Source organism: Coccinella septempunctata, chromosome 2, assembly GCF_907165205.1.
Source record: "Coccinella septempunctata chromosome 2, icCocSept1.1, whole genome shotgun sequence".
NCBI classification, from domain to species: domain Eukaryota; kingdom Metazoa; phylum Arthropoda; class Insecta; order Coleoptera; family Coccinellidae; genus Coccinella; species Coccinella septempunctata.
The window spans coordinates 43,016,609-43,032,448 of record NC_058190.1 but is presented as its reverse complement, the minus strand read 5'-3'; the positions used below and the strand labels follow the sequence as shown (position 1 = coordinate 43,032,448).

General features: G+C 34.1%; 1 protein-coding gene across 1 annotated transcript; it reads right to left on the bottom strand.

Annotated features, from left to right (window-relative positions):
• On the bottom strand, positions 1 to 14,634 carry LOC123307168 (transmembrane protease serine 9-like). Its single transcript, XM_044889385.1, has 14 exons — positions 14,375 to 14,634; positions 12,870 to 13,124; positions 12,081 to 12,212; positions 11,441 to 11,549; positions 10,396 to 10,595; positions 9,500 to 9,633; positions 8,533 to 8,816; positions 3,818 to 3,888; positions 2,255 to 2,476; positions 1,989 to 2,132; positions 1,550 to 1,658; positions 1,021 to 1,223; positions 441 to 574; positions 1 to 378 (listed from the first exon to the last, which is right to left on the bottom strand). Exons 1-14 carry the CDS (start codon positions 14,445 to 14,447, stop codon positions 91 to 93), a joined length of 2,358 nt encoding a protein of 785 aa, XP_044745320.1. The 5' UTR covers positions 14,448 to 14,634; the 3' UTR covers positions 1 to 90.
• Positions 14,635 to 15,840: the final 1,206 nt, after the last annotated feature.

Here is a 15,840-nt window from a genome sequence, read left to right as displayed (position 1 = left end):
TCCTCAGTGCAGGCTCAGTCTTTACTTGAATCTTTTAATCGGATAAACGAAAAAAACAATATATTAAATAATATCTATATTTCATTAACTTTATGGCTTCATATGTCGTAGTATCCACCCCATATACTTAGAGACTCTCGTATAAACCCCTGGCCAATCCTTAATTCCACAAGGCACTGGACCATAAGACACAATTCCTGCTAGATACCAGTTAGCATCGCCATTTTCGTCCACACTTATGCACATCAATGGTCCTCCACTATCGCCCCTGCAAGAATCCTTGTTCAGCTGTCCACCAGCACACATTTGTTTTTCGGTCACTTCTTTGTTTGCCTCACTGTAAAGAGTCTTGCAATCTGAATTCGACATAACGGGAACCTGAAATACACCGCCAGTGATTTAATGTGTTGATCACCTTACTTCTACTTTAGTTTTCTTACCAACAATTTTAATTTAATGCTACTGGATGATCTGTTTTCAGTCTGCCCCCACCCTGCGACTGTCAGATTTAGTCCACTGTAAGTTCTTCGTCTTTCCTCTGCGAGCAATGGTAAACATATTGGTTTGATATAATCTGTAAAAGTACATATTCTGGTTAACATATCAGAAAATCAATTTTTTGAATGGAGAAGTGAAGCCTCCAAAACGATTGGCCATAACATTGCTTGCCATGTTTTATTATCTGACTCCAAAATAGTACCTTTGGACGCAAATGGTCAGGCGTCATAAACCTACATCAAAAATCCTCAGCCAGCTAATACATTAAATGATCCCCAAAATGAAAGTCTATGAAAGCAAAGATGGAAACTCGAACTAAATCAGTATCCTTGAGTATTAACTCAAAGCTATGATAAAAGTGTGAAATTCTAAAGTCTCTTTCAAACGCATTGGTATCAGAAGACTGCGGACAATGCGGTGGTTGTTTGACGTATCGATTGACGGATGAATTTCAAATATACATCAGTATCCATTGGTCAGGAATAATAGCTAAATTTGTTTTATTCGGGTGTACTGTGTTACCTGTGTATTTAACTTTTTGGCTTAAGCGCAGCAGAGCTATGTCGTATTTCTGATCGTCATCATATGGATCATACTTCTCATGGGCAATCCTCTCCTCGACTGTAACGTTTATCGGCGGAGTCTTCAAACACGTTTTTGTGAAACCATTGTTAACGCAATCTTCATCTGAATCCTTGTTGTATTCACCAAGTCGAACAGATTTTCTGGAATATCAAAAGAGTTCATTAAAAAACACAACTGATTGTTCTGGAGGTACAGTCTCGGAACCAAAAAGTATGATATCTTCGGCTATATTTTTCCTGAACACAACCTGAACTATACCTATGCATACTATAGTTACAAAGCAAACGATTAAGGGTGGATAATTTTTTTCTATATCTTCTAGATTTTTTGAAAGAAGCGGTTTGTGAGAACTATTTTTTGTTTGTACCATCGTTCACTTTCGATTATATTCATTATATATAATTATTATTTGTTCTTGATTCTTTAGTTCATTTTTCGATATAACTGAAAAGTATTTAGAACTCACAATCTCCAGAACTTTGGCAAACTCTTTCCCTTCAAACAATGAGCAGCTGTGAGAACATATCTTTCATTGATGAGAACACCTCCGCATCCAAAATCCTGCTGTCCACTAGCTGAAATTACGAAATAAAAGCTCAGAACTGACGTGTTAAACGCCAACAAATGAAACAAACAAAACAAATGAATAAATTTGGAAAATTTTAAAAAAGTTTAGTCATTTTCCTAACAAATGCGGAAAGTAATACTTTCCTGCACGGGGGAAAGATACTTCCACTTGAGTTAGCAATATTATTTTTGTACGAAGAAGATCACCTGTCAGAACAAGTCTGGTAATGTGACAGTTTCGAATCTGGAATGAGTGAGGGAAAGTAAGTAAAAACTCACGACACGAGAGTAGAAAAAATTATTTTTTGGAAGAGAAATTTAAAAACCAAGGCACATACGTAGTTCATAAATAATTAAGGCCATCCAAGGGAATTCATCCAACTCGGCTACAGTTCCACCAATGATTTTTCTTCCAAAATCTACACCACAAACACTCGTACTGGGTAACAAGGCATCTTGCAATGGTGGAAGGGCGTCATCATCTGAAAAATTGAAAATCCAAAAATATAGTTTGATGTCCATCAAAGGAGAAAGATACATATATTCTAAATATAATGCACATTTCCAACTACTTTTGTGTCATCAAAAGATATTTTCATTTTACCTGGAATAGATTTTTCAGTTTGGCTCCTCATCGTAAGAGTGTCCATAGGACAACAAACTTTGGGAATCTCTCCTTGAAAGCCACAATGAGATCGTTTTAATAGGTTTGTGTTTTCAACTGGAATTGGCCTCACTCTCAATAGAGCGTAGAGTGATGGACAATTCTTGATAATAATACATTCTCCAGGTCGTTCATCATGTGTTCTACAGGTGTCATTTTTATCTGTAGAAAAATAATAATATGAAGGCGGTTTCTTATGGATTCAAGAAAGACTGGAGCACTTTTGTACAGATATAACATTACAGATTGTGGAAAAAAGTTTTCTATATAAATGATTGTAACATCGCAGTTGCCTTAATTGGAAGAATTTGAATGTCCTTTTTCGAGTTTGAAAGCAAATTTTGTATTAATCCTGTTTTCCCTATCAGATGATACAAATGAGTCCGTAACCCCTTTCATATATGATCCACGAAGGCCTGATGAGCTCCACACAGCTTGTTGAGCTTTTCTCTGTTTTGTTTATAATTTCTACGAGCAATGTTCTCTTCTCTTTGCTCTTCACCGTCTTATGCAAATATATAGCTTAAGTATCAAATTTGTCATTTATTTTTCATGCCTTTCTGTCCACAATTTATTATTTTTCACCACCAAGTGGCCATATACCTACTCATTATTGAAATGGAAATGTATATTCGCAACCTGTCATTTGGAGAAAACTCCGAAAAAATCAGTTCATGATCTATTTGCAGTTTCTCCCAAGTCTTTTCGCCTAATTTTTATGCATTTCAACTAGTTTTTGAATGTTATTGTAAGATATTGCACAAATCTTTCATCTGAATACACATGATTCACAGAGCATTACTCAGAATCCGCTACTGGTAGATGAAATACAAGATGAATTATTAATTGACTTAGTAATACCTCAAACTAATTCTTTTCAATGCGTTCGTCTTGATTATTGAAATTTTCGCATTAAAGCTATCATCATACTTTTCATTCTTGTCATCATTGTGATTCACTGTATATGTTTAATCGTGATTGTAGCTATTAACATATAATACTTTATTAGGATTAATTAGTTGAACCGCAAATTTTTCATCTTTCCTATTGAGATGATCTATCGAAAAACTGATTGATTAATGTGATTTATGACGGTATCGACTGAATTATTCCCAACACAAGCTCCATTTGTGATTCAAATACAGTGGAACCTCGATATAACAAAAAGGTAACAAGGAAAAATTCGTTATATCAAGTAATTCGTTAAACAGAGGTTTGTTATATTGAGGTGAAATTGGTCTAAAATTCGTTATATCGAGGTTCCACTGTAGTATTATTATTCACCTCAACCTCATCTTGTTTTAGCAAACAACTTCTACTTATAAATGAATTCTCATTTTTATCAAATCTATGTATCTACATATTTTCTATTTAAAACTGTAGTCAATGTGCTTGGGGGAATCCCGAATTTATTAGCTATGTCTAATTTTTCCATCTTAGGATTATTGTCAATATAATTAATGATGTTTCGCTATTCTACAACTGATAAAGAACATCTTTTACGTTTCTGTTTCTCAGCCATTGCAACTAGACGACCAGTTCTGTTTACCTTACTTGCCATCAAAAAACTTTGACTGTTTTACGAAAAAAACGTGTCGAAACCTATCGCGACTGAATTACATACTTAAGGTCATATTGGAGAGAACGTTATATAGAGGTTTTGAGTTGACAAAATTCGTTAATTAGAGGTATTTACACTTTTACTTGATAGTTGAAAATTCGTTATAACGAGGTTGTTCTTAAACAATTTTCGTAATGTAAAGGTATATTTTACATTGACTGTTATGGACAATTCAAGGGGATTAGGAAAAGATTCGTCAAATCGAGGAAATCGTTATATTGAGGTTCGTTATATTAAGGTTGCATTGTATTGGCTTCTTTTAAGTAGCCAAACGAATTCGTCAATGTTATTTTTCGAATAATAAGGTTTGAAGATCTCGTTTTGTTAAAAGTTCTTGTTTATGCTGAAATAAAGCGGAAAATTCGTTTAAATTGTATGAACAATCAAGATTGTGCATTAAGCTTGCACAATTTTCTTACGGTAAAATTCGCGGTTTTGGCGTAATTCCTCAAACCAAAGGAGCAATAAAGTATGTATATCAATTCCAGAAATTGAATTCCTGAGAACTCAATTAGGACATAAATTTCAGCTAAAGCTCAAATAAAAATGTTTAATCAAATATGCATTTTTCCTGCAAAAATGTCATAGATTACAAAGAGGCAATATTTGATATCAGTAATACATTACTCATGAGTGATGAGAGTATAAAGCGTGTCACATTGAAATGGAAACAGAGATCCCTACTAAGTGAAAATCAAGTTTCTGAAAAATTGCTCAGATATAAAAACCATCATCACATCCCTATTCGCAACCCTTCAAATTTGAATAGGTAAAATGTATCGTGATATACAGGGTGAGACTTTGAAAAGTCAAATTTACCTAGACAAATTGGTAATCATTTTATGGATTACCATAATTTCAAAGAGACAGTGCATGAAGACTACCAAGAAAAAAATATATGAGCTCAAATCCTCAAATAGTTATTATGAAGACTAATTTAGGTGGAACTTTTATCTGTACCTACCTATTACTCTTCTTGGGACTGCTTAAGGAATATTATTGTTTTCAAGGAAAAACCTGAATATTGGAAAATTCTATTTTCCTTCAACAGTTTGAACTTGGAACAGTCAATTATTCAGAAAATAATTGAAATTGAGTCGTAGAAGGTGAAACTGAAAAATAATTCTCCTGTCCAGGTAGTATTGAAGGCGTGTTAATAATATGTTATGGGAAATTCTAATAATATTGCATTACATATCGAATATTCTGAAAATCCTGCTTTATATTATCATGTAAACAGATAGATACTTAGATCTCATTATATTATTTTTAATTTCAGTTTTCTGGTTAGTTAACCAGAGCTATCAGAACTGGTCAATTCAGTTGAATTCATAACTACTCTTATTATATGTCGAATGTGTTCATTTGATATTTTTATGGATTTTGACGACAAATGAAGTTTTAATATTTTTTTAAATAAATTCTTCATTTTATGCACATTACTGATTATATCCTCTCTCTACCTACTCTAAATGTATATATATTTTCTTCCTGAAAAAGTTTCCACACACAGTACTTGAATGTAGGTTTTCATAATGGAACTATTGGCATCTATGTATAGCTCTATTTTCGTCGATTTCCGAAAAATTTGAGTGTGAATTATTTGTGAACATTGATCCATCAAAAAATACATTTGATAATAATTTTTCAAAAAGATCAGATGAAAAATATTTGCTTATACCTATACATATATATTAAAATTTAATGAATACTTTCACATATATAATATATTATATATTCTCTTTCAATATAATAACAATCATTTCTGAAAATGATGACTGAAGTTTGAAAACTAGAAACGTACAAATCGTTATCACTACTTCACTCTGTTCTATCAAAGTACTTACCAGTCTTTACCCCATAGAAATGGAAAATAGTAAGAAGTAACAACAAACTTATCAATTTCATTGTCAACGGTAAACAGTTTGGTAAACTTCATTCGGGTAATGAAGATAAGCTGGGAAACTATGCGTGCTCCCAGTATACTCAAAGCATCTCGACTGCCTTGAAATGTTATTCTCGACTATACAGAAACCCTATGCTTATTAGCCTCTGCGAACTTGGGAAACATAACAAATTAGCAGTATGCACATAGATAATCTCCAACCTATGTGAAAAGTGGGAGAAAGCAATGAATAAAAGATAAGAATTATAGTTGTTATCATACAACATTTTGGAATTCGAAGAAGGCCAATTTTAGATTGTCCGAAGCATCTTTGATTATTTTTCCAAAGTCCGCTGGAAGAATCTTGTTGCACCGGAAGAGAAGTTCAAAACACATTTTCTAATTTCAGTTAATTTGTGGGAGTTGCTTTGATGCAAAAATTAATTTGTTATGGCAAGAAATACTGAATCAATATCAACTTCCAATGAATTTTACCAACAGATCCTTCAACATTCCACTAAGAATGGAAAAGTACTTTATTTGCCAAAGTACATATTCGATTTCATATGTCCTAAAGTGAAGTCATAAGAGTTTGAGTGGTCTGAACTGATATATTTCACCCCAACTTGGGGAAAAATAGATAAAGCATATTGGGTTCGATAGGACATAGTCACACCTCTTTAACACAAAAGTTTCAGTGAATATGTTCTGTCCAAAATTCAGAAAAGGTGAGCAAGCAACTGGCCCAATCTGGGAAGCAATAAATCATGTCTGCAAGAGCTATTAGGAGGCCATACATGCCCTTGTCTGCTTGCCAACCTTGCCAATCCTTGACTTTCTGCGTGTTTTAATATACCAAATACCTACCCAAAATTGAAGAATTTCAATAAACATCCACCATCTGTCGTAGGTAGTCAAAACCGCTAAAACCGTATAGAGATGACCCTGCATATGCCCACAAACCTACAATAAAGGAATCATCTAATGCTTCCTAGATTTACCCAGGAAGCATGGTGCGAGTAGCGGGATTATATTAGATTCTCTTTAAACCTTCTGATTCTTATGTCAGAGGATTTCCTTGGTTTTTTCTAAAAGATGTCGTTCCTCTCTGATCACATTTCTCCTCACTTACGATATATCTTGGTTGGAGGAGATAAATCAACAATAATCATAGATTGTAACCACATATCAATGAACTAGGTACATACATGAAAAACAAAAACAATTATAAGACATTTCAAATTAAAAATCCTGTTATTGGCATGAAAAATCCCACGCTGTGGAATCAGCTTTCGAAGGAGTGAATTATTCCACAGATTCGGAATCTCGAATTTGACTATTTTCTAAATATACAGGGCGAATCTTTGACTCTTACAAATATTTCAACAGTAGATTCTTGAGGTAAAAACAAACACTTAGATATTTCCTTTACCATTTTTTTTCGAATCGTCCCGGTTTAAAAACCATAAAAGAAAGTTATTTTCAGTTCTATCTCACAAACGGTTTCATCGAATGAAATGAATTTCTGAATATAGTGTTTCATTTATTGGATGAATCTTTTCCGAACACAAGATATCACCCACGTGTTCCAGTTTTCTCATTATGAACATTACGTACCATAAATATACCAAAAATTCAAAGAACCCAACTCTTGAAACTAAGTTGGACGCTATCTAATGAATATTGGAACGTTTGTAAACAAAAGTATACTTCATATTTTCTCGTATAATCAGCCGTTTTCGAGTAATTGGATGTTCGAAAATAAAATATATCTGTGATATTCGAAATATTGGCTTTGGCTAAATGCAAGTCTGCATTCCACAGATCCACAGATGGGTAGGTCATAGATTAAGCTTGTTATTGTGAAAGGAACTTTGTTTCTCCAGGGGGGGGCATAGCACATTATGAAAATTTTATATCTTTTCATCAGTGCCGAATCTTCTTCTTTTGACCTCAAGAATCCACTGTTAAAATATTTGTACGAGTCAAAGACTCACCCTGTATTTGTTTATTATAAATGTACAAGGATGTCCTTATACAATGTGAATATCTGAGATTCTACACTTTTACCAACTTCTTCTTTCTTCTACAAATGTTCCTTGTTTACGAGATACAGGGTGTGAAAGTTTTTTTTTGCAAAAAACCTAAAATTGTTGTGATTGTAATAGTTCTGGTACTATCAACAAAAAAATCGATACCCAGGGTTTTGTTCGATGGAAAATCGGATATGTAACTCATTGTTAATGTAACTCATTGTTAATGAAACAATTATACCTACATGAAAAAACGTGAAGAAAACTTGGACCTTTGCACAATATCATAATTTTTAATTGTTTTGAGATATTTATTATCAAAGTTTAACTGCATTTATTAAAATTACATTTCACATACTGAAATGTCCGAGATGACAAAACCAAATTTTCCCAAAAGATTCTTAGTGTGGCACGAAGTCTGTATATCTCAAAATGTAGAGTAAGAATTTTTTGAATTTTTTTTATCGAATTCGATAGTTCATCATAGAAAATAATGGGGTTCGATATTAAATACACAATTAACTCACTGTGATCATAATCAAGTAGAAATAAGGATACCATTTCATAAATCATATTTTTGGGAGATTTTCAAGGAAATTGACAAACAAGGTTAACAGTAGTGATCTTGAAATCACAAACAATAAACACACATTTAAGAATTGGGTTTTTTATTAACTACGGCTTAAGTTTACCAACTATCCATGTAACATATTTGGACACTCTTGTATAAACACCAGGCCATCCTTCCATCCCACATGGTGAAGGTCCAAACGAAACGACACCAGCGGCGTACCAATTGACCTCCCCATCCTTGTCAGTCGAAATGGTCATTAAAGGACCACCGCTGTCACCACGGCAGGAATCTTTACCTTTTTCTCCACCGGCACATAGCTGACTCTCACCAAGGGTCACTCTGGCAGCGCTATATATCGAATTGCAAGTTTCTGGAGGCTGCACAGGTACCTAAATTCAGTAAATGGATTAATTAAGACATATACTAATAAACCATAACTTTTAGTGAAACACCAATAACTATTGGAAGGACAAATACGATCGATCCGTTTTTTAAAAAAATAATAATAACAAACGCAATTTATTGACCAAAAGGCCAAATGGCCATCGACAGTATTAGTCCTACAGCCAGGTAAATTTATAATAATGAAATGTGAGATTGCACAATATTTGGAGATTGATTGTTTGAAAATTCAACATTTGTACAGATCAAAAAAAAAAAAAAAAAAATACAAACTCAATATATATATACTATATTATTTCTTTTTGAAGTGGTTGAAGTGGTGGTCATTGATCGGCATCTTGCATGCCGATGAAAATTGTATTTTTTAGAACAAAATCAATGAACAGGCCATTCAAAGTATTCACCATCGCTTTTATCTTCTTTAACAGCTCTTTAATCGCCTTTCACATATCAGAGACCCTTCAACCACTATTTGATAGCGATGTTTTTTGTGAAGAGCATGGAGATAAATAGATAAGTAATATCATTTGATTTTTGAGAAATACCTTTAACTAATTAATAACAGTTATCGGTTGGGCATTAGGGCATTATTAATGTACCTAGTGAGGAATATGAGAAGTCTCGGGCACTGTAAATGAAACAGATGTCTTGTCGTGTCAATACAACATACCTGAAGTTTCAATTTTATACTACTCTCAGAACTATTCTCAGTTTTACCCCATCCTGCCACGGTGAGTCTGTTGCCATTATACGTCTTTGATCTTTCCTCTTCTGCTAGTGGTAAACAAATCGGTTTGATATAATCTGAAAAAAAACGCATCATCAAAATCAGGTTTACTTCATCTATGGAGATTCGAATTGCAATTTGAATGAAATATACTGGACTATTTTTAAGGGAAAATAGCAAACCTTCCCTGGTAGCTTCGAGTCAATGACAAAGTTCAGCGGTGTCTGGCGTGTTAGCGACAACCAGTGAAAGTCAAAATCAAAGTACACGAATATTGCTTGTCGACTCGTAAAAGGAAACACAAGAAGGTACTATTACAACATCCTTCGAAAAGTGCAATATAATGGATTGAACAGAAACAGTAAGTAAAGACTTACTTTCAAAGTTTTTGCTCGGAATCAGATACAAGTAACAATATAAAGTGGTGAATTTACGGAGTGAAACGGACGTTATGAAAAAGGAGATCCGATCTCAGAACCTAAGACTCACACTTAACAGACAATGGTGTCGGAACTCAGCATGGTTAGGGTTTGACGGCACAGACCTACGACGATTCACCCCACGGGTATTCACACCAGCAGAGTATCGTACTAACAGTAGGGGTGTACACTGGAAAGTTAGGGAAAATTAAGGAAAGGCAGCCACCCCGAAGTGCTTTCTGCGCCCTCCGGGTATCCACACCAGCAGGGTATCGTACTAACAGTAGGGGTGGAACTAAAAATGTTGCACAGGACGGGTGAGATTGGTGGCTGAAGTTCCAAGATAATAATACCGATCAATCAACGATTCCTCAAAGAATTGTTACAAATTAGTATTTTGCTCGTCTGGTCTGTACTTACTGGTGAATTTAACGTCTTTTATAAGCCTCAACAGTGCAATATCATGGAACTGGTTCATATCGTACGGATCGTACTTCTCATGAGCAATTCTTTCTTCAACAGGAACATTTACAGTAGGGTCACTACATTCAGTAGTGAAACCATTGTTGATGCAATCCCTGTCTGTTTCTGTGTTATATTCTCCCAAGCGAACACTCACTCTAAAAAAACATCAATCAGTTTATGGATGGAAGCTTTTTTGTCATTAGAAATCGCTACAAATTCTACACATGTCAAAAAATAAGAGAATGTACTTTTAACACGATTTCCAATGTTCTGGTACATTATTTTTGGGGATTAAAAATCCATTGCTTTATAAAATGAAGTACCACATAATATAATGGGCAACCTCTAATTATAGTCAGCCGAAAGATTTCCTGAGAAACTATTCCGAATTTCCCGTATAAACGGAAGTTTAGACTTTTGCAAGTTGAAGAAATGACTTAACTCAACCATACTTAGTTGACCACAATGAATATTATGTGTAGCTTATCACTGAGCTGAGTTTTATTTCTTAATTATTTCCCAATTGAGATTGTTAGGAATATGATGGATATTCAGATGCGTTATTTTTCGAGAATAAGTCTCATACAGACTGATTCATAACGAAAGGAAGCCAATTGTTCGATTTCTGCGGAAGAAGTAAGCCAGTAACTGCCAAATCGTTCTGCATACGTCGGACCAACCAGTAATTAGAAGGGGCAATGTCTGAAGAATGTAGCAGGTTTGGTAAAATGATTCACTTGAGCGTTTCTGAATATTTTACGAATTTTACGATATGAGGCCGTTCAACGTCTCACTTGTTTCAGAATCAACCTGTATATTTAACACTGAAAATTTTTTCAACAGATCTTTTTAACACTTACAATTGTAATGTGATCCATGAAAACCGTATATGAACAAAAAACTTTAAGTGAGGATGATTTGATGAATTGTAAATGGAAAATTACTGCGAATATGTTAATCACGATAACTAATAAATATACATAATTATGATACTACTCACAATTTCCACGTTTTGGGTAGATCCTTGCCTTTGAGACAATGGGAAGCGGTTAAAACGTATCGCTTACTAATTAAAACGCCCCCACAATAAAATCCTCTTTGACGGTTAGCTGAAAAATTTAATTGATATAAACGATTCATTATATTCTTCACGGAAGAAACTATTGTTTTCATTTATGGCGTTTCGAGATCAAGAATATCTATATAATATATATAATTATGAAATTTCTGCTACCAAAATAAACAGAAAATTCACTACCGAAGAAGAAAATTTTGTCACAAGTCTTAAAAAATTACTAAATTTGATACACAGGAGATTTATGACACGCGAAATCTGATAGTGATGCCTATTTTGCTATTTTGGTGATGGATCCTCTTAAGACAGAGACTTTGGAACCACTAAACATTAGTGTAGGATTTAAATTCCTTGAAAATTGTTAAACCGTCGCTTAATTTTTTCTGGATAACCTGTGACCAAATATAATTGCATTAATTTTGGGGCACTCGTGAAATTCCAATCTCTTGACAGACAGGCAAACCTAATAATCGATTAGAAGATTTCCGTAGTCTAAAATAGTGGAATAACAACATTTTTACATCCTTCTCCGATATTCACAGCAACTTCATATGATTTTACTCACGCTTTTCATATTCTATCAAGGCCATCCAAGGAAATTCATCTAGTTCCGCTTTTTCACCGCCATAAATCCTGTTATTGGTATCTTGCCCACAAGTTAACTTATCGGGGAGCAAATTGGACGTTGGGGTATCCTCTGTAGATCAAATTCCTACTCATAATTAAATCAAATTCACAAAAATTCACAACTATTTATAAACAAAAGCTATTCTCCTGAAAAATCGGCAATCGATAACAATAAAAGACCACTGCCCATTAAAGCTCCTTAATGTTCAAACAACTATGACTGGGTTATTTGATTGGATTATTAATCAAATAGAATCTTTTGATCAAATAAAAATTTTGTAGCAGTCGCTGTCCACGTTCCCTGTAAAGCCCATGATTGTGCTTAAAAACACATGCTTATCAAGTACCTAACCTGAACATACATATGTATGTATTAATACAGATTATCCTAAAGATTATTCCTAGTCTTCGAGGGCTAAACTTTAATAGTTGGTGAATGAACATGTGGTCAAATATGCACCCTTTCTGAGTCAAAAATGGAAACTTTTCTCATGTTTTCAATAATGATCCATGTAGGTACCTATTCCACTTATTAATTTGAAAGAATGATAGTCTACCATGATATCTTCTTCTTTATTGTTTAGATTGAAATTCTTCAATCAGTAGGATATGTTATTAGTTGGATAATTGATGAAAATTCCTTCATTTTTCATTAAAACACATGTACTCCACATTTACTCTTACCACAACATACTGCTGCAGCTGCTGCAACAAGATGTGCTCTTACCATTGGATTTTTCTGTATTTACAGGTAGACTTGTGAATGGCTTCGGGGTAGGGGTTGGTAGAGTTGGTAAGGGTGAGGTTGTAGGGGGACAACAGACTTTAGGAACAACTCCGACAAATCCGCATTGCGATTGCCTGAGAAAATTGGCATCGGCTGATGTCAGAGGCCTCTTCTGCAGAATGGCGTATAATGCGCTACATTCTTTAATGATTATGCATTCTCCTATATCGTTATTTGGTGTCCTACATGGTGGATCTGGAAGAAATAGAACTAGGAATATATCACGGTGATATCCAATATGTATAAAATGCAATAGGTAACTATCAGTTTTCGGATTTTGTATCAATTTTCATCAAACAACTTTGGAACATTCTGATCGAGTATAGGAACTATTTAACATGACTGAAACTTTCAGCACCCGAAGAAGAATCAAGACAGATTAATTCCGATTGACAAATCAAAAAATCCTAACTTTTCTGAAGAAAAAGCACCACCAAACCTCATCGGTCTAAAACTTTCTTAAAAAACTCAAAATCATTTCAATGGACCATTAAATTATAATCAGCGGATACTTGATGACAATCCATAATTAAACAAGACAATGAATTACGTGATTTACCCACTACGTGTGTTTCGCTGCAATAGCATCTTCAGGTGGGTGAAAGTAAACTTCACATGTTAAATGTCTAATCCTAACGAAAATCATGTACCTAATTTAGTTTCTTGACTCATAATGGCGTGCTATCTTGTGTAATTTCCGTAGGAAAAGTGAAGTACCTACTCATCTTACACGAAATGTGTAAGGCGAATGAAATCAATATTCTCGAAATCACTGAAGATGAAAACTCAGAATATGTATCAACACAACGTCACCACTTTCACCGCATATATTTGCTCAATCAATTTTCGAAAATAGAAGTTCAAACACTTTACGAATGATGTGGATTTCATCAGAAGTTTGGATCTAACTCAAGACTGAAAGCTCAGACTAATAAAACAAGGTATAAAAATGAAACACATTAGCCAATGCTACAATAATGTAAGAACTTTTGGGCTCAGTATTTGAAACATTGACTAAGGCTACACAAAGAACCACCTCCAGAAAATGGAGATCTGAAAGTTTAAAAATAAAGCAACTTCACTCTTTTCGAACTGGTTTATGCATTTCCCAAAATATTCAAAACTTCGATAACAAATTCAGAGAAAATATTAAAGACTCTAATCGATTCGTTTCTAACCATGAAGGGCATCAGATAAGTGAGGATCAAAACGATTACTATAATTGATTCATATTTATCTGTTGGAAGAATAATATTTTGAACTGAAAGTGCGTTGTATTATTCAAGAAGAATCTAAAAGTATCCAAGATAGGAACCTCAATATATGGAAGTATTCGGTGAATTCCAAGATCGATTTTACTCTAATTACTCTCGAACTTTGATCGCATCAATGAAAAGTTCCATTACAGATGAATATATCAAAAACTGAACATATTTCTGGCTTACCTGCGTTAACATAATCCTTTAGAATCAGAACAAAAAATGACACTGATATAATCAATGGGTAATATGAAGCCATATCTGATTGTCATTGACACATCACAACTATAAACTATATTTTTAATTTAATTAGAATTACCGCAGTCAGCAAAGAAAACACTGACCCATGCTGCTGTATAGGAGTAATATCTTGTCTGCCTTGGAATTGTTATATCACAGCTACTCCGTAGAGTGTAACTTCGCCACTGTTTAGTGGGAATCACCATACATTCGAAGCGGATATTCCATTTTGATGGGAGAAGGGAGGAATAATATCAATTATTTTGTTCAGGAATAGGAATATTCATGACCGAAATTTGCAAACAATTTGCCGAAAAAAACAACTTGAATTTGGAATCTACAGGGATTCTAAGACAAAGGAACATCTAGAAACATGGTTTTTAGGCGGGCATTTAAATGCCATCAGAGAAATTCCAACAATTAGAGAAACTTACCTGATTCAAAATGATGTTCTGACAGTTATCATGAGAAACAATTGGTCGCGATATTAAATCTTTGTTAGGTATACCTACGTTGATGTCTGAAATCTCAAAACTCAATATGTTTCAAGAGAAAATATAATTTCTTAGTTCGTGCTTGGTCCAAAGGTCTTTTGAAAAAGAGTTTAAAAATGAACAGGAACACAAACACACAAGACTCATGGCCATTGCCTTGTTTTCGATCGACCAAATAATTTGCATCTTGAATTCGAATGTCATTCCTGGCTAGCAGAAATGCAGCTGCATGGACCTAAATGGAGTGTTATCTGAAAGTGCAATTCTGGAATGGTTCCAACTCATTCTTGGTCCAATAATAAACTATAAACTGCTCGTCAAAAGTTAAGGATATTGAATTAATTTTTGTTTACTCTTTACTCTTCAGAACACCCCAATTTTCATTTGAGCCTCAAATACAAATTATGATCTCCAAATGCATCAACAACTGCTTTTGGCATCATCACTGCATCCTGCTTAATTTTTGTTGTAATCGACCAACATTTTAGTTGTACTTACCTGTTGTTTCTTGTTTCTTCATTATTTGGATATGCATTGTTTGTTTTCATGTAAAGCTGAAGAAGGAGAGCATTTTAATGAAATAATGAAATGATTATCGTTGGAAAGAGCACTAATGATATTGTTCTTTAGCTTGAAAATTATTCAAATGGATATTGTTTACAAATTGTTTCCAATCAAAGTATGGAATGGTCTGATTGAAATCATGTTTTATATAATGCGCCATTCAACCCACATTTCTCTTTCAAATGCTCAGGAATGTGGCGAAAGGAGTAGGTACAACCTAACAACTACTCATCACCGAAAAATGTTTGGCAAAAAAAACAATTTTTTGGCCAGTTATGGAAGATGGAGTGTTTTAGTTAGATATCCTGTGCATCTTATTCATCTGCACAACTGAGAGAACCCAAAAGGAGACTT